Source organism: Mytilus edulis, chromosome 2 (assembly GCF_963676685.1).
Source record: "Mytilus edulis chromosome 2, xbMytEdul2.2, whole genome shotgun sequence".
Classification (NCBI taxonomy): Eukaryota; Metazoa; Mollusca; class Bivalvia; order Mytilida; family Mytilidae; genus Mytilus; species Mytilus edulis.
The window spans coordinates 47,471,857-47,497,011 of NC_092345.1; the positions used below are offsets into that span (position 1 = coordinate 47,471,857).

Here is a 25,155-nt window from a genome sequence, read left to right on the forward strand (position 1 = left end):
CCTTTTGTACATATTAGGTGGCTCTGTACTTTTAACATCCCACCATATATGCTATTGTCCTAATATAATGTCATTATGTTAATTTATATCTCTTTCTGTGTGACGTCACATTCCAACATCAAACACGCGGATTTTGGGTTGATTTTAAATACAATTCATATATAAGTAGTAATGCATGTGGTTGTTTAATTTCATATTTCTTTGTTTTTGTACTTCTTTGATATATATTTGTTTGTTTTGTTCTAATTGAGATTGTGACACGATATTGATGGCTGTACATGTATCCCTATTTTGACAATTTTACCTATAACGTCTGTTTTGTTCACGCATCGTTATAAATAAGATGGAATTTGATGCGTCTGTCATACAAGTGAGAGGTTTATCGCTATAAAACCAGGTTCAATCCACCATCTTCTATATTTGAGAATGCCTGTACTAAGTCAGGAATATGACAGTTGTTGAACATTCGTTTAATGTGCTTTATCATTTGATTTCGCCATTTGATTAGAGACTTTCCATTTGAGTTTACCTCGGAGTTAAGTATCTTTTTTTTTTATAGAATGATGCACAAAACTTTGAATTTTTCGAAAAACTATGGATTTTCTTATTTCAGGAATAGATTACCTTAGCCGTATTTGGCACCAAATGCTCTTCAACTTTGTACTTGTTTGGCTTTATAACTATTTTGATCTGAGCGTCACTCATGAGTCTTATGTAGACGAAACGCGTGTCTGGTGTATAAAATTATTATCCTGGTACCTTTAATAACTATTTACACCACTGGGTCGATGCCACTGCTGGTGGACGTTTCGTCCTCGAGGGTATCACCAGCCCAGTAGTCAGCACTTCGGTGTTGACATGAATATCAATTATATGGTCATGTTAATAAATTTTCTGTTACAAAACTTTGAATTTTTCGAAAAACTAAGGATTATCTTATCCTAGGAATAGATTACTTTAGCCGTATTTGGCACAACTACTTGGAATTTTTGGTCCTCAATGCTCTTCAAGTTTGTACTTGTTCGGCTTTAAAACTATTTTGATCTGAGCGTCACTGATGAGTCTTATGTATACGAAACGCGCGTCTGGTGTATCAAATTATAATCATAACATCAATGCGTTGTGGCGCAAAAGGATTAGTTTTTTACGCAAATAGATTTCTTCTATAAAAACACGAGTTATACATTTGTTTCGAAACATTTTTCTATGGCCTCGCTTTGTGTTTCCTAAATACATAGAGACACAGGCGGTTTTAAAGCGATCTAGTGCAGGGGCGGATCCAGGATTTTGGAAAGGGGGGGCAAAGATTTTAAATATATGGCCGAGCGGAGCGATGCGAAAAAATTTTGGGACCTTTTTTGGGCGAAAAAACATTAAATAAGTGTAATATGCACTATTTAAACGGTTTCTGGATTGGGGCTTGTATATTTTTTATGCTGTATTCTCCCTATTTATTGTTTATTATAAAATGAAAGTATTGATCCAAAGCTATGTACTGATATATTTGATGTAGGACTTGTCAGTAAAAAATAGACATGGAAATTCGATGTAATTTAGAATACGACCGAAACGAGTTAAAAAAGACAAACAAGCAGTTTGTATCAAAATGTTTGATTGATATGTTTCACTCAATATAACTTAGAGAACCGAAGTGAGGGGTTCCAAATCCACCAAAGACTACGAAAGTGTCTGAAATGACAACGAAGTTATGAATGACGGTCGACAAATAGAGACATAAAGGTCACATCCAGCAGGCAGGTTACAGTCTGGTCTTGAAAAAAGTATACAGTAGATATTAACTCGAATAAATATATAAGTTCGGCGAAACAGACATTCCAGTCAGACATGCAAACCCCGGCCACAAAAAATTACGCCCGTTTTATTTCATCATGTTCATTTCATGCTAAATAATTTTGTTGAAAATTTTCGTTTTTAATAGCAAAAAAATAGACAAGACTATTGTTTTCAATCCAGATACGGCCAGAATTTTTGTTTAAGGCAAGAATCAGAGTCATTTTTTTTCTCTCAAATATCTCAAGACTGCCTCCTCAAATCAAATGGTTCGTACCTGAGACTTGAAATTTTTCTAGAGCATATACTAAAATTGAGAATGGAAATGGGGAATGTGTCAAAGAAACAACAACCTGACCATAGAAAAAACAACAGCAGAAGGTCACGAGCAGGTCTTCAATGTAGCGAGAAATTCCAGCACCGAAGGCGTCCTTCAGCTGGCCCCTGAACAAATATATACTAGTTCAGTGATAATGAACGCCATACTAATTTCCAAATTGTACACAAGAAAATTTAAAAATAAAATAATACAAGACTAACACAGGCTAGAGGCTCCTGACTTGGGACAGGGGCAAAAATGCGGCGGGGTGACGAGGGATCATTATTCAACTTTGTTATTTATAAAATAAGCTGGGGCATTTGGGGTTAAACATGTTTTCGCAGGTAAATAATATTATGGAACTTTTTTTTTCATGAGAGTGTAATAATCTATAGAGTATTAACTATTACTTTCTGTTTAGTGGAATAGTGAAATAGAAGTCCAAACGTTCTTGCTCAATCCTGTGTCGCTTTGAAGGTTTCCTGATTGTCATGAAATCCTCAGCCTAAACAATGTGTATTACTGTAACTTGAATTTCAAAATGACCGAATGCCGTTTATTCAACGCACTGGTCAACTCCACCATAGCAAATCACATGACTTTGACAATCAGTAAATATTAGCGAAAAATATATTTATAAGAAAAGAATTGTCGTATAAAAATTAAATACTCGGGAAATGGCAAAGTTCACAAAGTCTAGTCTGATAAATCAGTTTACAAAAAAAAAAAAAAAAAAAAGTCCGAGCAAAGGGGGGGGGGGGGGCGTACGCCCTCTACGCCCCCCTCTGAATCCGCCACTGATCTAGTGGTCTTAAATAGTATTTACAAATAGACAGATCGTTTATATTTTGACATGATTTACTAGTTATACTTTCGTTTGGTTGAAATAGAAGTGACGACAGGTAAATGAGTAATACACTAAAGTGGAACATATTTCCTATAAAGACACAATGCGTGTTTACCTTGTGTAGCGTATAGTTCGCTGCTTCTTTATTAAACATTTTCTAACAGAAAGAACATTTATAACCTTTAAATTTCTCACGTCACGCATGAATAATGTACTACTCATGCAATATTATTGATCATACACGGGCAAATAACCAACAGTATATATGCTTATTGTGATTTTTGTAAAAGACAGAATTTTATAAAGTCACCATCTTAAAATTCTAACTTACCACTTGATAATTGAAAACTAAATACTGCGTCTGACGTACAAAAAAGTAAAATAACAAAAATACCGAACTTCGAGGAAAGTTGAAAACGGAAAGTCACTAAAATTAAAATCTCAAACACATCAACCGAGTGGCTAAAACTGTCAAAATGTATGACAGGTCGTTCTTGTCAAAACACCTTTGTCGAAAAAACAACAACGACACACTGACAACTAAAAAAAACAACAAAAAAAGCCCTCACACCAAGATTCAACAACCCAAAATAACTCACTGAGAAATAGAAATTACACACTGAAATTTTAAAATTACATACTTACAAACTGAGATTTAAAAAGTGAAAAACACACACTACGAAATTAAGATTACACACTATTTTAAAAACACACTGAGATGAATACATTAAGAATGTTAACTTTCATGAATGTCTGACAAAGTGATTGATGACTGAAATGCTTTAACCTTTGACTGTTTCTTAATTTTGACTGTAAAATAATAAGTCGATTTGTCGGTAAAATACAGGTAAATGGAAATAGATATAATTCTGGAAACTTACTTATGGTCATAGAAAAGCTTCTGTCCCCTTAAATTCCAAAAGGTATACATAACAAAGTTATTGAGGTCTGAAAAACTTAAACCTTTGTATGTATTTAAATGTTAACCGCAAAAAAAAAAAAAAATAATAATAAAAAAAAACAATATCCGTATGAACATGCCAGTTTGATATAGTGCCTTTAAATGTTGATTTTGTAGTGTTTGCCTATTACAATGCATCTTAAAAACTGAAATAGTCATGTAAAAACTGTAAACAGCAAAACATAAACAACAACAAAATATCTACAAAAAAATGGCGATATGATTGAAACCTTATGATAACAAAAAAAACGAGTATTGAACTTTTTGGGTTCTAAATTTCAAGTGTTTGCTTACATGTATTATCTTGGAAACTATAATAGATAAAAAATTACCAGCAATATAAACTGATATAAATGCAAATATGACTAAAACAATTGGATGACTCCTTATAAGAGTTATTGCTCTTAAATGACAATTATTGACTCACTTTCAAATTCTTTTTCTATTATATCATAATGTTATGGAAAACGAACAAATATTTGCTTGTCAAAGTACTAAAAAAGGTCTTTTTCTTATAACCAAAAAAATAATCACATTTAAAATTTATATAATTTGAGAACCAGTTTTTCCAAACATTTTTAAACTGAAATATAAATTGATATTGTCTACTTTCAGATGGCAGTGTTTGTATAAACCCATCATCAATAGATCTTACGGATGACCAGTGGAGTGCATCGACAGAATATGGTTCTTATACTGCAAAAGAAGGCAATGTAAATGGAGGTATATATATACATGTATAAACGTTTGAAAAGTGTACAAAACAACTTCAATATTAATAAAAGGAAACATTAAATGTATCTATAAATATCTCGGATAACCGAAATCCTTCATCAGTATGATTATGATTTAAAATGAATCATCAGAGTGAGTATGATTATGGTTTAAAATGAATCATATCAATCTATTCTGATTTAACTAATATGTACAATTCTAAAATTTCAAAAATGACGTAGATTAGATATTTACAACAGACTGCATTGATATACTACTAACAACACAGAAATGTGCGAGGTATTCAAATTTGAGCAGTTTGATAATGATTAATAAAAAATAGGTTAAGTAATTGAACGAGGCTGCGTACTGAAACATCCCAAATAAATAGCACCCTTTGATTTAAACTGTTACTTGGAGTTGGATTAGATGGCTAACCAATAGAACTAAATGTTTAACTCAAGTTTTGAATTAAAACATGATCCGTACTTGGGGTTAATCCTTTACTTTAAGTTTCCTTTTTTGTGATCTTCAATTCAAATTTCAACAATAACCCAGGCTACAGCTCCCATTGTCTTTAGAAATGTAAATGAAAATCTAATCTAAAATTCATTTTTTTTAGATAACCTTCAAGTTCAGCTAAAAGGTGATGTCAACCTTCAGTCCAATCGTTATTTTGACCCTTTCCTGAGGTTTCATATCACACAAACATTTAACACATGTCTTATCTAAAATTACATTCAAAAGAAGTTAAAAAAAAAATTAATGATCAACTTTATTATTGATTTCATGTATCAAAATATCAAATATGTTTTTTTTTAAACTCTTTTTTAAGTAAATACCTTTTTAAATTGACTGAAGAGGAAACATGTGTATACTGCATGTATCATGATTTGTTATCGTTTTAAGCTGCTGCCAGATGTATGTATTTTGAAGAATTTAGAAGTTAGGCTTGAGGATACAATTTGACTGTTCAGCTGATGAAAAAAACATGGCATTTTAGCACAAAAAAATAAATCATTTTAGGCTAAATCACTATATAAGTCTTATAGCGTTGCCCGGAAAATTGTTTTTGTCAGCTCATACACAAATACAAAATTGATTTTCTGTTTATAAGTTTCTTAATAGGGCAAATTTTTTAAAGTTTTTTTTTTTTGCATATCACATCTATGAATCAATTTGTTACCATTTTATGGCAAGCTCATAATTCAATTCAATATGCAAAAATTATTCATTGATGTGTAACCCATAAAGAGCAAATGATTTCAATTGAAAAGTAACATGTGCAATTACCATAAAAAGTCGTGTATAGTCCGTCTTCATTCACAATCCGCACACCTTTCCGCCAAGAAATCCATGAATTTTGATTATACAATTGAGAATGAAAATGGGGAATGTGTCAAATAGACAACAACCCGATCATAGAACAGATAACAGCAGAAGGTCACCAATAGGTCCAGTTAAACAGCTGTAATTTAAAGTTGTGTATGATCGTTTTCTGTTTCTGATGTAAACATACTTTCCTTCATCAATTAATAGTTAAAATGTTTGTAAAGCTTTCTAGATTCATAAGTGTTGCAATAAGCTGAAATCGCAAAATATGGAAAGATGTGTTTGTCCTTTAAAATTGTCACTGAAATAAAAAAAAAAAGTATGTTAAACAAACTATGTGTCAGTAAGCAGAAATCCAGAACCTGATATAGATATTGCAAAAGAATACAATTTTGAAAGTAAAACAGTTTCGTCCTGTAATGAAATACAATTTAATATATTCATCATTTGAACGTGCAAAAGACCTTTAGTTAAACTTAAGACTGGCATCAGTCTGAAACACTAAACAATAACGAAAAACATCCATACTGTACTACGTTTTGAAGTTAATTCATCGTTATGCAATGCAGTGCAATGAACTAATAAAGTAAGTAGTTAGTTGTCATATTGAAAGTTCATATTAATATAGGTTAGGTTAACGATTAAAGAGTTTATAAAGAAATAAGGGTGCCCTGTATTATTTCAGAAACAAAAAAACATGTCAATAGTCGGTAACACTGCCTGACGATTAATATTATGGAGTTAAAGACCGTTGATTATGCATACCTGAATACTGTATATTGACGCTGAAGTACGTCCATTATTCATAGTTCATTATTTAAAATTCAATAATGAATAATGAAATAGTTCACTATTCAATATTAAAAAATGAATAATGAATAATGAAATAGCTTATGTTTCATTATTCAACTTGAAGCGGTAAAAAGTGAACTAAATATAAAAAAAAATGACTGTGACACTATAGCTATATCCTGATTCGCAATGACCATAAGAGGGTTTACGGAGGACCTAAATGCCACAATACGCGTAAAAATGAGGAAATAGCCAATGTTGAATAAAGGAATGGACTGCTATGACCCTTCAGCCCCTAATTACAGATATATATTATACCTCGTTCGAAAGCTTATTAAGAGAGGAACAAAATGTATATAATCAATATGTTCCGCAACGGATATATCAGGAGTAACGAAGGACTTAAATATCAAAATACGCGTGAACATTGAGAAATAACTTATTTTGAATAATGGAATGGATTGCTGAAACCCGTCAGCTCCTCCTTAAGGAAAAGAAATATACACCAAATTACTAGCTTATGAATGGAGGAAAAACTGAGTATAATCGATATGTGCCGCAATGACCATTACAGGGGTCACAGAGGACATAAATGCCAAAAATACGCGTGAAAATTAAGAAATAGTAAATTTTGAATAATGAAATGCATATTTTGAATAATGGAATGGACCGGTAGGATCCTTCAGCCCCTTATAAAAGATATATATTAAACCTCAATCGAAAGCTTATCAAGAGAGGAACAAAAAGTATATAGTCAATGTGTTCCGCAACGGATATTTCAGGAGTAACGAAGAACTTAAATATCGAAATACGCCTGAACATTGAGAAATAGTCATTTTTGAATAATGAAATGGATATTTTGAATAATGGAATGGACTGCTATGACCCTTAAGCCCCTAATCAAAGATATATATCATACCTCAATCGAAAGCTTATCAAGAGAGAAACAAAAGGTATATAGTCAATATGTTCTGCAACGCATATTACAGGAGTAACGAAAGACTTCAATATCGAAATACGCGTGAACATTGAGAAATAGCCAATTTTCAATAATGAAATGGATATTTTGAATAATGGAATGAACTGCTATGACCCTTCAGTCCCTGATTACAGATATATATTATACCTCAATCGAAAGCTTATCAAGAGAGGAACAAAAGGTATATAGTCAATATTTTCCGCAACGGATATTACAGGCGTAACGAAGGACTTAAATATCGAAATACGCGTGAATATTGAGAAATAGCCAATTTTGAATAATGAAATGGATATTTTGAATAATGGAATGGACTGCTATGACCCTTCAGCCCCTAATTACAGATATATATTATACCTCAATCGAAAGCTTATCAAGAGAGGAACAAAAGGTATATAGTCAATATTTTCTGCAACGCATATTAGAGGTGTAACAAAGGACTTGAATATCGAAATACGCGTGAATATTGAGAAATAGCAAATTTTGAATAATGAAATGGATATTTTGAATAATGGAATGGACTGCTATGACCCTTCAGCCCTTAATTACAGATATATATTATACCTCAATCGAAAGCTTATCAAGAGAGGAACAAAAAGTATATAGTCAATATGTTCCGCAACGGATATTTCAGGAGTAACGAAGAACTTAAATATCGAAATACGCCTGAACATTGAGAAATAGTCATTTTTGAATAATGAAATGGATATTTTGAATAATGGAATGGACTGCTATGACCCTTAAGCCCCTTATCAAAGATATATATCATACCTTAATCGAAAGCTTATCAAGAGAGGAACAAAAGGTATATAGTCAATATGTTCTGCAACGCATATTACAGGAGAAACGAAAGACTTCAATATCGAAATACGCGTGAACATTGAGAAATAGCCAATTTTCAATAATGAAATGGATATTTTGAATAATGGAATGAACTGCTATGACCCTTCAGTCCCTGATTACAGATATATATTATACCTCAATCGAAAGCTTATCAAGAGAGGAACAAAAGGTATATAGTCAATATTTTCCGCAACGGATATTACAGGCGTAACGAAGGACTTAAATATCGAAATACGCGTGAATATTGAGAAATAGCCAATTTTGAATAATGAAATGGATATTTTGAATAATGGAATGGACTGCTATGACCCTTCAGCCCCTAATTACAGATATATATTATACCTCAATCGAAAGCTTATCAAGAGAGGAACAAAAGGTATATAGTCAATATTTTCTGCAACGCATATTAGAGGTGTAACAAAGGACTTGAATATCGAAATACGCGTGAATATTGAGAAATAGCAAATTTTGAATAATGAAATGGATATTTTGAATAATGGAATGAACTGCTATGACCCTTCAGTCCCTGATTACAGATATATATTATACCTCAATCAAAAGCTTATCAAGAGAGGAACAAAAGGTATATAGTCAATATTTTCCGCAACGGATATTACAGGCGTAACGAAGGACTTAAATATCGAAATACGCGTGAATATTGAGAAATAGCCAATTTTGAATAATGAAATGGATATTTTGAATAATGGAATGGACTGCTATGACCCTTCAGCCCCTAATTACAGATATATATTATACCTCAATCGAAAGCTTATCAAGAGAGGAACAAAAGGTATATAGTCAATATTTTCTGCAACGCATATTAGAGGTGTAACAAAGGACTTGAATATCGAAATACGCGTGAATATTGAGAAATAGCAAATTTTGAATAATGAAATGGATATTTTGAATAATGGAATGGACTGCTATGACCCTTCAGCCCTTAATTACAGATATATATTATACCTCAATCGAAAGCTTATCAAGAGAGGAACAAAAAGTATATAGTCAATATGTTCCGCAACGGATATTTCAGGAGTAACGAAGAACTTAAATATCGAAATACGCCTGAACATTGAGAAATAGTCATTTTTGAATATTGAAATGGATATTTTGAATAATGGAATGGACTGCTATGACCCTTAAGCCCCTTATCAAAGATATATATCATACCTCAATCGAAAGCTTATCAAGAGAGGAACAAAAGGTATATAGTCAATATGTTCTGCAACGCATATTACAGGAGTAACGAAAGACTTCAATATCGAAATACGCGTGAACATTGAGAAATAGCCAATTTTCAATAATGAAATGGATATTTTGAATAATGGAATGAACTGCTATGACCCTTCAGTCCCTGATTACAGATATATATTATACCTCAATCGAAAGCTTATCAAGAGAGGAACAAAAGGTATATAGTCAATATTTTCCGCAACGGATATTACAGGCGTAACGAAGGACTTAAATATCGAAATACGCGTGAATATTGAGAAATAGCCAATTTTGAATAATGAAATGGATATTTTGAATAATGGAATGGACTGCTATGACCCTTCAGCCCCTAATTACAGATATATATTATACCTCAATCAAAAGCTTATCAAGAGAGGAACAAAAGGTATATAGTCAATATTTTCTGCAACGCATATAAGAGGTGTAACAAAGGACTTGAATATCGAAATACGCGTGAATATTGAGAAATAGCAAATTGTGAATAATGAAATGGATATTTTGAATAATGGAATGGACTGCTATGACCCTTCAGCCCTTAATTACAGATATATATTATACCTCAATCGAAAGCTTATCAAGAGAGGAACAAAAAGTATATAGTCAATATGTTCCGCAACGGATATTTCAGGAGTAACGAAGAACTTAAATATCGAAATACGCCTGAACATTGAGAAATAGTCATTTTTGAATATTGAAATGGATATTTTGAATAATGGAATGGACTGCTATGACCCTTAAGCCCCTTATCAAAGATATATATCATACCTCAATCGAAAGCTTATCAAGAGAGGAACAAAAGGTATATAGTCAATATGTTCTGCAACGCATATTACAGGAGTAACGAAAGACTTCAATATCGAAATACGCGTGAACATTGAGAAATAGCCAATTTTCAATAATGAAATGGATATTTTGAATAATGGAATGAACTGCTATGACCCTTCAGTCCCTGATTACAGATATATATTATACCTCAATCGAAAGCTTATCAAGAGAGGAACAAAAGGTATATAGTCAATATGTTCCGCAACGGATATTACAGGAGTAACGAAGGACTTAAATATCGAAATACGCGTGAATATTGAGAAATAGCCAATTTTGAATAATGAAATGGATATTTTGAATAATGGAATGGACTGCTATGACCCTTCAGCCCCTAATTAAAGATATATATTATACCTCAATCGAAAGCTTATCAAGAGAGGAACAAAAGGTATATAGTCAATATTTTCTGCAACGCATATTAGAGGTGTAACGAAGGACTTGAATATCGAAAAACGCGTCAACATTAAAAAATAGCCAATTTTGAATAATGAAATGGATATTTTGAATGATGGAATGGACTGCTATGACCCTTCAGTCCCTGATTACAGATATTTATTGTACCCCAATCTAAAGCTTATCGAGAGAGGAACAAAAGGTATATAGTCAATATTTTCCGCAACGGATATTACAGGCGTAACGAAGGACTTAAATATCGAAATACGCGTGAATATTGAGAAATAGCCAATTTTGAATAATGAAATGGATATTTTGAATAATGGAATGGACTGCTATGACCCTTAAGCCCCTAATCAAAGATATATATCATACCTCAATCGAAAGCTTATCAAGAGAGGAACAAAAGGTATATAGTCAATATGTTCTGCAACGCATATTACAGGAGTAACGAAAGACTTCAATATCGAAATACGCGTGAACATTGAGAAATAGCCAATTTTCAATAATGAAATGGATATTTTGAATAATGGAATGAACTGCTATGACCCTTCAGTCCCTGATTACAGATATATATTATACCTCAATCGAAAGCTTATCAAGAGAGGAACAAAAGGTATATAGTCAATATTTTCCGCAACGGATATTACAGGCGTAACGAAGGACTTAAATATCGAAATACGCGTGAATATTGAGAAATAGCCAATTTTGAATAATGAAATGGATATTTTGAATAATGGAATGAACTGCTATGACCCTTCAGTCCCTTATTACAGATATATATTATACCCCAATCGAAAGCTTATCAAGAGAGGAACACAAGGTATATAGTCAATTTGTTCCGTAACGGATATTACAGGAGTAACGAAGGACTTAAATATCGAAATACGCTTGAACATTAATGAGAACTAGTCAATTTTGAATAATGAAATGGATATTTTGAATAATGGAATGGACTGCTATGACCCTTCAGCCCCTAATTACAGATCTATATTAAACTCAATCGAAAGCTTTTCAAGAGAGGAACACAATGTATATAATCAATATGTTCTGTAACGCATAATAGACGTGTAACGAAGGACTTAAATATCGAAATACGCGTCAACATTGAGAAATAGCAAATTTTGAATAATGAAATGGATATTTTGAATAATGGAATGGACTGCTATGACCCTTCAGCCCCTAATTACAGATATATATTATACCTCAATCGAAAGCTTATCAAGAGAAGAACAAAAGGTATATAGTCAATATGTTCCGCAACGGATATTACAGGAGTAACGAAGGACTTAAATATCGAAATACGCTTGAACATTAATGAGAACTAGTCAATTTTGAATAATGAAATGGATATTTTGAATAATGGAATGGACTGCTATGACCCTTCAGCCCCTAATTACAGATCTATATTAAACCTCAATAGAAAGCTTATCAAGAGAGGAACAAAAGGTATATAGTCAATATGTTCTGTAACGCATATTAGAGGTGTAACGAAGGACTTAAATATCGAAATACGCGTGAACATTGAGAAATAGCCAATTTTGAATAATGAAATGGATATCTTGAATAATGGAATGAACTGCTATGACCCTTCAGTCCCTGATTACAGATATATATAATACCCCAATCGAAAGCTTATCAAGAGAGGAACTAAAGGTATATAGTCAATATGTTCCGGAACGCATATTAGAGGAGTAACGAAGGACTTAAATATCGAAATACGTGTCAACATTGAGAAATAGCAATTTTTGAATAATGAAATGGATATTTTGAATAATGGAATGGACTGCTATGACCCTTCTGCCCCTAATTACAGATACATATTATACCTCAATCGAAAGCTTATCAAGAAAGGAACAAAAGGTATATAGTCAATATTTTCTGCAACGCATATTAGAGGTGTAACAAAGGACTTGAATATCGAAATACGCGTGAATATTGAGAAATAGCAAATTGTGAATAATGAAATGGATATTTTGAATAATGGAATGGACTGCTATGACCCTTCAGCCCTTAATTACAGATATATATTATACCTCAATCGAAAGCTTATCAAGAGAGGAACAAAAAGTATATAGTCAATATGTTCCGCAACGGATATTTCAGGAGTAACGAAGAACTTAAATATCGAAATACGCCTGAACATTGAGAAATAGTCATTTTTGAATATTGAAATGGATATTTTGAATAATGGAATGGACTGCTATGACCCTTAAGCCCCTTATCAAAGATATATATCATAACTCAATCGAAAGCTTATCAAGAGAGGAACAAAAGGTATATAGTCAATATGTTCTGCAATGCATATTACAGGAGTAACGAAAGACTTCAATATCGAAATACGCGTGAACATTGAGAAATAGCCAATTTTCAATAATGAAATGGATATTTTGAATAATGGAATGAACTGCTATGACCCTTCAGTCCCTGATTACAGATATATATTATACCTCAATCGAAAGCTTATCAAGAGAGGAACAAAAGGTTTATAGTCAATATTTTCCGCAACGGATATTACAGGCGTAACGAAGGACTTAAATATCGAAATACGCGTGAATATTGAGAAATAGCCAATTTTGAATAATGAAATGGATATTTTGAATAATGGAATGAACTGCTATGACCCTTCAGTCCCTTATTACAGATATATATTATACCCCAATCGAAAGCTTATCAAGAGTGGAACACAAGGTATATAGTCAATTTGTTCCGCAACGGATATTACAGGAGTAACGAAGGACTTAAATATCGAAATACGCTTGAACATTAATGAGAACTAGTCAATTTTGAATAATGAAATGGATATTTTGAATAATGGAATGGACTGCTATGACCCTTCAGCCCCTAATTACAGATATATATTAAACTCAATCGAAAGCTTTTCAAGAGAGGAACAAAATGTATATAATCAATATGTTCTGTAACGCATATTAGACGTGTAACGAAGGACTTAAATATCGAAATACGCGTCAACATTGAGAAATAGCCAATTTTGAATAATGAAATGGATATTTTGAATAATGGAATGGACTGCTATGACCCTTCAGCCCCTAATTACAGATATATATTATACCTCAATCGAAAGCTTATCAAGAGAGGAACAAAAGGTATATAGTCAATATGTTCCGCAACGCATATTAAAGAAGAAACGAAGGACTTAAATATCAAAGTACGCGTGCAAATTAAGAAAAAGCCAATTTTGAATAATGAAATGGATATTTTGAATAATGGAATGAACTGCTTTGACCCTTCAGTCCCTGATTACAGATATATATATTATACCCCAATCGAAAGCTTACCAAGAGAGGAACTAAAGGTATATAGTCAATATGTTCCGCAACGCATATAAGAGGAGTAACGAAGGACTTAAATATCAAAATACGTGTCAACATTGAGAAATAGCCATTTTTGAATAATGAAATGGATATTTTGAATAATGGAATGGACTGCTATGACCCTTCAGTCCCTAATTACAGATATATATTATACCCCAATCGAAAGCTTATCAAGAGAGGAACACAAGGTATATAGTCAATTTGTTCCGCAACGGATATTACAGGAGTAACGAAGGACTTAAATATCGAAATACGCTTGAACATTAATGAGAACTAGTCAATTTTGAATAATGAAATGGATATTTTGAATAATGGAATGGACTGCTATGACCCTTCAGCCCCTAATTACAGATCTATATTAAACCTCAATCGAAAGCTTATCAAGAGAGGAACAAAAGGTATATAGTCAATATGTTCTGTAACGCATATTAGAGGTGAAACGAAGGACTTAAATATCGAAATACACGTGAACATTGAGAAATAGCCAATTTTGAATAATGAAATGGATATCTTGAATAATGGAATGAACTGCTATGACCCTTCAGTCCCTGATTACAGATATATATAATACCCCAATCGAAAGCTTATCAAGAGAGGAACTAAAGGTATATAGTCAATATGTTCCGGAACGCATATTAGAGGAGTAACGAAGGACTTAAATATCGAAATACGTGTCAACATTGAGAAATAGCAAGTTTTGAATAATGAAATGGATATTTTGAATAATGGAATGGACTGCTATGACCCTTCTGCCCCTAATTACAGATACATATTATACCTCAATCGAAAGCTTATCAAGAAAGGAACAAAAAGTATATTGTCAATTTGTTCCGCAACGGATATTACAGGAGTAACGAAGGACTTAAATATCGAAATACGCGTGAACATTGAGAAATAGTCATTTTTGAATAATGAAATGGATATTTTGAATATTGGAATGGACTGCTATGAACCTTCAGCCCCTAATTACAGATATATATTATACCCCAATCGAAAACTTATCAAGAGAGGAACAAAAAGTATATTGTCAATTTGTTCCGCAACGGATATTACAGGAGTAACGAAGGACTTAAATATCGAAATACGCGTGAACATTGAGAAATAGCCAATTTTGAATAATAAAATGGATATTTTGAATAATGGAATGGACTTGTAGTACCCTTCAGCCCCTAATTACAGATATATATTATACCTAAATCGAAAGCTTATCAATAGTGGAACAAAAGGTATATAGTCGATATGTTCTGCAACGCATATTAGAGGAGTAACGAAGGACTTAAATATCGAAATACGCGTGAACATTGAGAAATAGCCAATTTTCAAAAATGAAATGCATATTTTGAATAATGGAATGGACTGTTATGACCCTTCCACCCCTAATTAAAGATATATAGTATACCTCAATGGAAAGCTTGTTAAGAGAGGAACAAAAGTTATATAGTCAATATGTTCTGCAACCGATATTACAAGACTTACGAAGGACTTAAATATCGAAATACGCGTTGACACTGAGAAATAACTTATTTTGAATAATGGAATGGACTGTTGCAACCTGTCAGCTCCTAATTAAGGAAAAAAATATACACCAAATTAAAGCTAACAGATGGATGAATAAACTGAGTATCATCGATAGGTGTAGCAATGACCATTACAGAGGTTACGGAGGACCTTAATGCCAAAATACGCGTGAAAATTAAGAAATAGCCAACTTTGAATAATGAAATGGATATTTTGAATAATAGAATGGACTGCAGCGACCCTTAAGCCCCTAATTATAGATAAACCTTATACCTCATTCGAAAGCTTATTATGAGAGGAACAGGTCCGTGTAACACTTATCAATTCAAAGTTTTAAAAAGTTTTGAAAATTTTGATTTTTGGAATTTTGATCAAAGTTTTAAAATATCAAAATTCCAAATTGTGTTAAAGTTTTGAAATTTTGAAATTTTAACCAAATTATCAAAATATCAAAATTCTAAATATCGTTTATAAATTTGATATTTTAGAAACTTGATCAAACTTTTAAAATACTAAACCTAATTAGCAATTTTGATTATATCACTTTTTGAAAGTTTAGTTTTTTAAATGTTTGCTTAAAATATCAAAAGTATAAAGGGGCGACAAGAGGGGTACCTGTAATCACTGATGTAAACACAGCTCTGATTAGAACTATTCTTCGTTATAAATAAATAGCATGAAATATATCAAATCATTCTTAATAACGAAACAAATAATGAAAAGAAGAAGTCGTTTTTTTTTTTATGAAACATGTTAGACATCACATGGGATAACAATATCCTGAAATTTTAAGGTTGTGCATCTATCAAAATAAATAAAAATAATTAAACCTATTTAAACCGGAATCAACTACGTTAATATAAATCTCTTATATAAGGTTAGCGTTTGAGATAAATAATTCAAAGCTATTTTGTGTTCCCAGTGCCCAACATTTAGAAGTATCAGTGAAAAATGACCAACTCGCAGTAAACCATAAATTATTATTCGCCTTTTTGACGTTCCTGATGAAGGTAGATCCAGAAAAAGCGCTTCGGTAGACTGGCATACAACTTAAAACGTTTTCCTTTCTTGTTTATCGATTGCATGATGATAATATATTGCCTTTTATGATGTTTTTCAGTTCCAAGAAATGATACGGAAGGAATACTTAAATATAGCGTCGCAATAAAAGTTGTGCTAGGCGTATTTCAGCTGGCCCCTAGACAAAAAGTGTACTGGTTCAGCCATTATAGACGTAATACTAAACTCCGAAACATAACAATGAATTAAAATCAAAATCATACAAGACTTAGAAGGACAGAGGCTCCTGGATTGGGACAGGCGCACAAATGCGGCGGGGTTTAACATGTTTCGTGAGATAACAACCCTCCCCTTTACCTCTAGCCAATAAAGAATGAAAAACACACAGTAATACGAACAGTAAAACGCACTTCAATAGGAAATACAAGTCCTATGTCAGAATAGGAAACAAACTAAGAAACTAATTAACATGCATGACAATGATAATAAAATAACAAAGGACTGCTATACATAAGGCTAGCAGTTACTGTCATACGCCCGCTCCAGACCTCAATTAAACTAATTCAAAGGTTTTATATGTCCTCATTATGCACACTCTCTCCCTGTTGCATTTATTGCTATTTTGTTCCGGAACATTCATGAAATATTTGTCACTGGCAACAACAAAAAATCGATAATTTAAAATAGGTTGTTTACATACAAATTACCAAGAAACGTAAGATTCAACTTCCTAGGACAAAGTAGACCTTATATATGGATTGAAATATGTTTTAACTTCACTTTGGTCAAACACCTCTTTAATTGTTTCGTTCTTATTTTGCTTGAATTTTAAATATCAGTTTCAGCGTTCCGTATGTGAATTCTTTACTTCAAATTCAGCGTTTAACATTGTATTGGTTTTTCGATAGCGACATTGGTGTACGTCCAAAAATGGGAAAAATCCATCATGCAGCTGACAGTGTGGCTTCTCTTTGCACGCCCCATTCTGACTGGGTGTACATGTGAACTTTTAGTTTGGTAAAAGTCGATTGTCGTACGATAACTTCAAAATACCCAAATAACAAAATGCAAATACGGGACAGTAATATCCTTTAATACAAAAACATCTATTCCTTTTGTTTACTATAATAAAACAGTGGTTGATTTAGAACCTATAATGGAGCTACGTGTATGATAACCAGTCCAAACGTTGTCTTTAAGGTAGCAACCATTTTACTTTAAAAGTGGGGTGAGGTTGTTTTGTCGAAGCGCTAATAATTTTATTAAGTTTTTCATCGCCATCAATCAACTTGTCTGGTTCAAAATTTAACACTAAAAGGCATGAATAATTTTTCTTTTGTCCTCTTCTGGCACAGAATATTATATCATCAAATTAGGGATCAGAATATTTTAATGTACCATTACCGAAGCCCCTAGTGGTAGTATCATGTAAAAAACAGGTACTATCTAAATATTGGTTCCCCAGAAGATTACCATTTATCGCTGATAAAAACTTTTGAACACAATTTTCAACTTTCAAAATGCCGACACCTACAACTGGATAGATGGGTGCTTAATGTAGTACAGCGGCAACTGTTACATAAACATGAATGCAAGTTGGGTGCTTAATGTAGTACAGCGGTAATTATAACATAAATATGAATGCTCGTGAAAATAATGTTTATGGTATACGTTTATATATGAAAGGTTTAAACTTTTACAAAACCAGAGCTATACGTTGGATGTAAAAGTTTACTTTATTTGGCCTTTTCAATTTTATTTTACTTTATTTGCCTTTTTAACTTAATTTGGTTCGAGTGTCAATGATAAGTCTTTTGTAAACGAAACGCGCGTCTGGCGCAAAAACCGGCAAAATTTATATTCCGGTATCCATCTATGATGAGTTTTTGTAGATACCTTGTAACAGTATCTTGGCTCTAATTTGCTGATATTGGATCCTATTACCGTCTTAATTTCAGCGTAAAAAAGATTATATTAAAAACCTCCCACACTGTGGTCTAGCACAACCTTAAACCATGCATTCAGTATCATGAAGCGCTTTTCTTGATCGACCTCCTTACGGAACGCTTAAAGCTGAATATTTAGGGCAAACAACTTACAAAGAACAGATAAAAACGTTTAAGATGATCTTTCATTCTGTACATGAAATGATATATTCTTTAGACAACTTGATTGCAGAAAGTAAGAAGTCATAAAGCAAAACAGAAAAAAAAATGAAATCAAAAGAGATAATACATCGTGTATTGGGCCTTTTTATGGCTTAGAGTTTAGTAGAAAATGTATATACATGCTCAACATAACCATACTATTTGACCTACTGCAAGTTGTTCAGTTTTTACTGTTACTCCTGTTTCTCCTAAAATATGGGTGCTAGAAAAACCAGCAGTTAAATGGTCAATATCAGAGCCGTACGTCTGGTTTTGAAATGAATTATCTTCTTTTAAGAAATATTAATTTTGTCATCCAATTTTTCACCGCTTTCAACTGTCCGTTTTATTTCATACATACACTTTTAAGTATCAGTATGTTTTTAATTCATATTGTTTGTTTCGTTCCGCTTTTATTTCGTTTCGCTTTTTACAGGTATCCCTCTTATTGCCCCTTTTCTATTTTGATATTTTAAGCAAACATTTAAAAAATCAAACTTTCAAAAAGTGAAATAATCAAAATTGCGCGTTAGGTTTAGTATTTTAAAAGTTTGGTCAAATTTCTAAACTATCAAATTTATAAACGATATTTAGAATTTTGATATTTTAATAATTTGGTTAAAATTTCAAAATTTCAAACCTTTAACACAATTTGGAATTTTGATATTTTAAAACTATGATCAAAATTCCAAAAATCTAAAATTTCAAAACTTTTTAAAACTTTGAATTGATAAGTGTTACACGGACCGGAACACAATGTATATAGTCAATTTTATTCCGCTACGAATATTACAGGAGAAACGAAGGATTTAAATATCGAAGTACGCGTGAACATTGAGAAATAGCTTATTTTGAATGATTGAATTGACTGCTGCAACCCTTCAGTCCCTAATGTAAGCAAAATTCATACACTAAAATGAAGCTTATTGGTAGAGGAATAAACTGAGTATAAATGATATGTGCCGCAATGACCATTAGAGGGGTTACGGAGGACCTAAATGCCAAAATACGCGTGAAAATTAAGAAATAGCCAATTTTGAATAATGAAATAGATATTTTGAATAATGGAATGGATTGTTGTGACCCATTAGCCCCTACTTGCAGATATACCTTATACCTCATTTGAAAGCTAATTCCGAGAGGTACAGTAGTATGATTATGAGAGTTCTTTCACACCCATTTTGAGGTTGAGGTCGAGGGAAAATGTGTCTTTGTGGAAGAATTATAGACACACACACAAAAATAAAAATTCACAGATAGGAAAAACACAATGGATTTTAAAATTATAAATATGTCTGATCACAAATAGAATACGGCGCAAGAGAAATTCTGAATTGGCCGCTGTTAAGGCCTATCGAGAACAGCGCTGCAATGATGAGGAAATTCTCAAATGGCGAGAAGTAAGGCAGGACTCACCCTGGATTGCCAAAGATATTAAAGATGTTGACACGAGGTGAAGGTCTGCAAAATTATAACCTTATGCTGGAAAGGGGAAAATTTTCGCACATGGGGATGTGAGAGAATAAAACAAGCAGCTGACTTCCGCAAAGAGAGAGACCGATCGAGCTGTGCAAATTGTGAGGTAAGGGATGAAAAAATCCAGACGCACCGAGTACGTTTCACGACTTTCTTATTTTTTATAAGGATTGTAGGATCGGAAGTGTTAGGATATGTTTTGAAGGCCCGAAAACTGGGTATAAAACCAGTGAATTGGGGATGGTGGTTTTGGGGTGACCTAAATAGGGATACTTTCACTCGGGAAAGTAGATTTTCACCGCGGCCACGGACTTGGTTGAAACCGTTGAGGAGATGGATGAAAAGATTGCCCAGTGACGGGGGGAATGGTGAATACTTCCTCGGTCCAGCTGGAGTGTACCCTTCTCGAATGTACCTTTTTTCATGGTGATTCGGAAAATCGCTGTGGTTTCATGGGAGGTATGCTGCCGTAAAGGTTCCAATACAACTTGTTTTCATGCTCCTTATGACTTGCGGCAACAGGGGCCATCTTGATAGCGGTGTTTGGTGGTATTGTACTGGCGAACAAGATCGTCCAGGACATCGATATAGGTGCGTGTGGAGTTGGCTGAAAAGTATTTGAACATTTTCTCTTTCATGGTGCGGTTCCAACGTTTGAAAATATTCGACTTCTCTTCATTCCCGGTAGAGTAGAGATTGATACCATGCTTTTGAAGCAGCTGATTTACATAAGTGTTGTAAAACTCAGTGTCTTTGTCTGTGCTTCCTAGGGACACCGCTTGGAAGGCATTCCGCAATGTCACCCCCGTCTTGTTCTTGAGTGGTATCAGCCAGCCATATTTGGAGAAGACACATCGATAATGCTCAGGATAAATTTATTTCCCTTGTTTTCCCTGGAGAAGTAACTCATATCAACGAGGTCGGCCGCCCAGGTCTCATCCAAACCACCCTGCGCTTCATAGCGTTTATGAAACTGGTTTGTGCAACTCCTCAGCTAGCTCAGCGGTCCAGCGAACATTTTTGAAACACCCAGACCGAATCGAACTTTGGTACAGATGATGGGTCCGACGAAGCTGCAGTCGAAGCGTTCGCGTGTGGTAGAGTAGGAAATGGTGTTAAGCGAGGCTAGCATAGCTTGGTCACATATGGAGTTGCGTGCGGTTGCATCCTTGTGCTGGGCATAACAAAGATCGTGGTGATATGCTGCCTGGTCATCTTGATTAATGGGTTTTGACCAAGCCTTCGGTGTGCCATCGGGAAGTAGTCGCTTGCTAAGTTAAGTCCCTGGCCCGGTGAAGTTGTGTCCGGGTAGATGCATTTCCATGGGTAATCGGTTGATTAGTTTGTTCATGAACCCTATACCGGTTGTAGCAACAAACTGAGACTTCTTAGAATCGCACACCTTGCAGTTGCCAACCTTTCTCCGTCTCCCGTTGCTAGTCATTACCTCGCTGGTGTTAACTGTGTCCGTCTTCCTACGACTTTCACGCAGAAAATCATGGCTATTTTATTTTAATAAATGAACGTTGAAGACATTTCCTACAGTGTCAACGCCCCCAACGAGGAGTAATCACTACCTCCTACCTCAGCGATCGATAAGACGGTTGATCATTGGGAAGTCGGACTGTGGATGGCTCCTACTACAATCGATTGTACGTCTTCGGATAACCGCTTCACCAACCTATACCAGCTGTTGGAGCAAGCACTGGAAAAAAGCTTCCCTCAAGAAGATATCCGATACCTCCTACAGTGCAAGGGGCAAGTCACCCTACTCGTTGGTCGATAAGGTCAACACCTTACCACCACCACGACACCCGAGTGGTATCGACACTTTTTTCTTCGAGCAAGGGAGCGATGTAACAGACCCCGAGAACTTGATCCCAGCCGCAAGAACCTCATGGTGAACCTCATGGTGTTCGACGAGCGGATGCTGAGAAAACAGAACACGTGTGAAGACAACGTCGATTGTTTTTACCTTTGCCAGAACTACTTCACACTGCCCCGCCAGTCGACCTGGGAGAATGCCAACTTCCCCTGCTCCTTCCAGCAAAACGTTAAGAATATCAACCACATCCGACGCGATCACTGCAACGATCTCACCAAGGAACAGTTCGACGCTCTGTGTAAGCAATGCTGGTCCAAGCCCTATGGATTTTTAACCATCGATTTTACAAGCACCAAGGCAAATGGAAAATATCGATGCAAATTAAAGGAGTTCTATGAGGTATAAGATAAAGAATGGATCAGCCCGAAGAATTCTTTATGGAACTGAAGTATGAAGAATATGTGGATACAGAGGAACCCCAGCCCTGCACATTCGAATGGCCCTGCAATGCAATTTTCAGTGGGTTCCAGTCGATATGAGGAGCATATGTTGAAAATGCGATTGCGTGATCGTTCCTCCGATCTAAAGCGGTGGAGGTGATTTCAACGCATAACCATTCACCATTATGGTAAGGTGGAGCGATTTTCTCAACCCCAATGCCCTGCCAAGACGATTCGAGGCCACCAGTGCACATACCCATGACACTTGAATCTTTCGAAGAAAAGGGATACGTATCAGCTGTGTAATACCTTCATGTGCAGCTCATCGATTATGGGCGTTCACACCAACGCTTAGGGGCGTTCAACATCATTCGATCCTTTTAGATAAATGACGTTTATCAAGATTATCGACCCTAAGTAGCACGAGACACTTGCCAGGGAGTTGCAAGACACCAAACGGAAGATTCAAGCCAGTAATATGGAGCATCGCCTCGAGAAGATTGAACTTAGCCGGGACCTTTACAAGGTGTTTAAACCTGTTGTTGAGGCTCACCGAGAGGCAGGTTCACAGATCACCAAAAAGATCGCAGACCTTCCTGCAACAGTTCCAGCCTTCACTCCTCCATCGCCCGAGTTTGCCGACCCACTACTCATTGCACTACCTACAGACACCGTCCTCGGAGCTCGAGCACAGCAGCATTTGCAGCTCAGTATGACTACTCCCGACCGCATCTTTGGATTGCGATCAGAAAACGATGGTATCTTCATCGGAAGCTCACCAGTTACTTTTGACGGCGATATTTTTTTCATGGATAGTGTGAAGTTCAATGGAACCCTTGGCCTCTGGGAAGTCATTGTGAAAAAGAAACAAGAATCTTTCGAGCTCGACGACCTTGACGACTATGCAGAGATCCTGAAAAGTTCCAGTACTATCTATAAAGGCAATTCCATCCTTTCAAGAACCCGGGCCCGAAGGCGAATAAGAATTACAAATGGAAGGGATTCGTTTTCCCACATCTACCAAAAGAATAAGTTTGGCAGTGAGCTGCAAACCGGTTTTTTTTACAACTTCAAGCAGCTTCTTGATCGCTTGGAACTTAGGAAATAATGGTGTGCGCAACGAAATTGTGTAGATTATTCATTCTATGAAAAAGGGTAGACATATCAGCATCGAAGAATATATGGCGTTTCATCATAGCATCCTATAAGTAAATGTTGCAAATCAAGAAAGGTTACGCCTGAAAGTACGCATACGGTGGTAGAGGACTGTTTGACACAATCGTCAGTTTGGCTGGACGCATGTTTACTTCCTCTGCCACCAAAACCATAGGAAGTAAGGCCGTGAGTGCAAACACCAATGCAGTCTTGAAAGATGTTGAAAAAGGGGCCCCCAAAGCCGTCGACCATGTGATAAAGTGACCGCCCCCGAGAACGCAGAATGTCTTCTCGACAGTCCAATGTTCAACGCAGCAAACCGCAGCAAACCCAGTTGAACAACCTGATCTCCGGTTCTGGCATTGCTACTATCCACGACGTCGTGCAGCGCTATAGATAAATACATAATGTCCAACATCCTTATAATCCCTGAAGGGTTGACCTTCGACGAAAGTCTCCAAGAATATCAGGTTCACGAATACGAACCTCAAGCTGGTGCCAACCTGAATAATCCAGGTGAGATCCGAATCAACATCGAAACCCAAGACTTGATCCTCAATCCCGCTGAAAGTTATATCTTGGTAGCGGGGCGACTGTAAAAGAACCACGGTAGTGCATATGCTAATGCAGATCTAGTGTCTCTCATTCACAATGGAATCATGTATCTCTTCAAGACCATCAGTTACAATTAATGCAAGCTCTCAGACTAGCTGATCGAACATATCAACGACCCAGTCGTTGCCATCACCATGCTGGGAATGTTGATTTATCCCAACAATTTCTCCAAATCCCTAGGTCTCAACTAGCTGTAGTACAAAGATTCACCTACCGAAGCCGAGGCCGATATCACAGGGTTTGCAGCACGTCATGGGTATATTATCACCAAGCCCGCCAACAAAGGATCGTTTTCATTCACCATACCCCTGAGACACATTTTCGGCTTTGCAGACGACTACAACAAGATTGTATATAGATTCAAGCACGAATCGTCACTCGTGCGCGCCTCGGACGACAATGTCATCCTGCTACTGCCGTCAATGACGTGGCGAAAATCAACATGAGGACGTGGTGATATCAACCTGAGTAAGATCTCTTGGTTTGTTTCTCACGTCCTTCATTCCATCCGATGACAAAAAATGCGGTTGTACAAGACCATCCAGAGCAAGAGCACGATCGATTGTGGATACCCAAACCTTACAGTTCCACTGGCTTT

General features: G+C 35.1%; 2 protein-coding genes across 2 annotated transcripts in view; both read left to right on the top strand.

Annotated features, from left to right (window-relative positions):
• LOC139512306 (uncharacterized) overlaps nt 1–25,155 on the top strand; it is a 270,683-nt gene that overhangs the window by 127,898 nt on the left and 117,630 nt on the right. The window lies entirely within an intron of this gene.
• The window catches only part of LOC139510366 (uncharacterized), an 80,534-nt gene that overhangs the window by 1,759 nt on the left and 53,620 nt on the right, over nt 1–25,155 (top strand). The window contains exon 2 of the mRNA XM_071296948.1: nt 4,534–4,641. Coding sequence (XP_071153049.1) covers nt 4,534–4,641 — 108 coding nt within the window. The remainder of the gene's footprint in view (nt 1–4,533; nt 4,642–25,155) is intronic.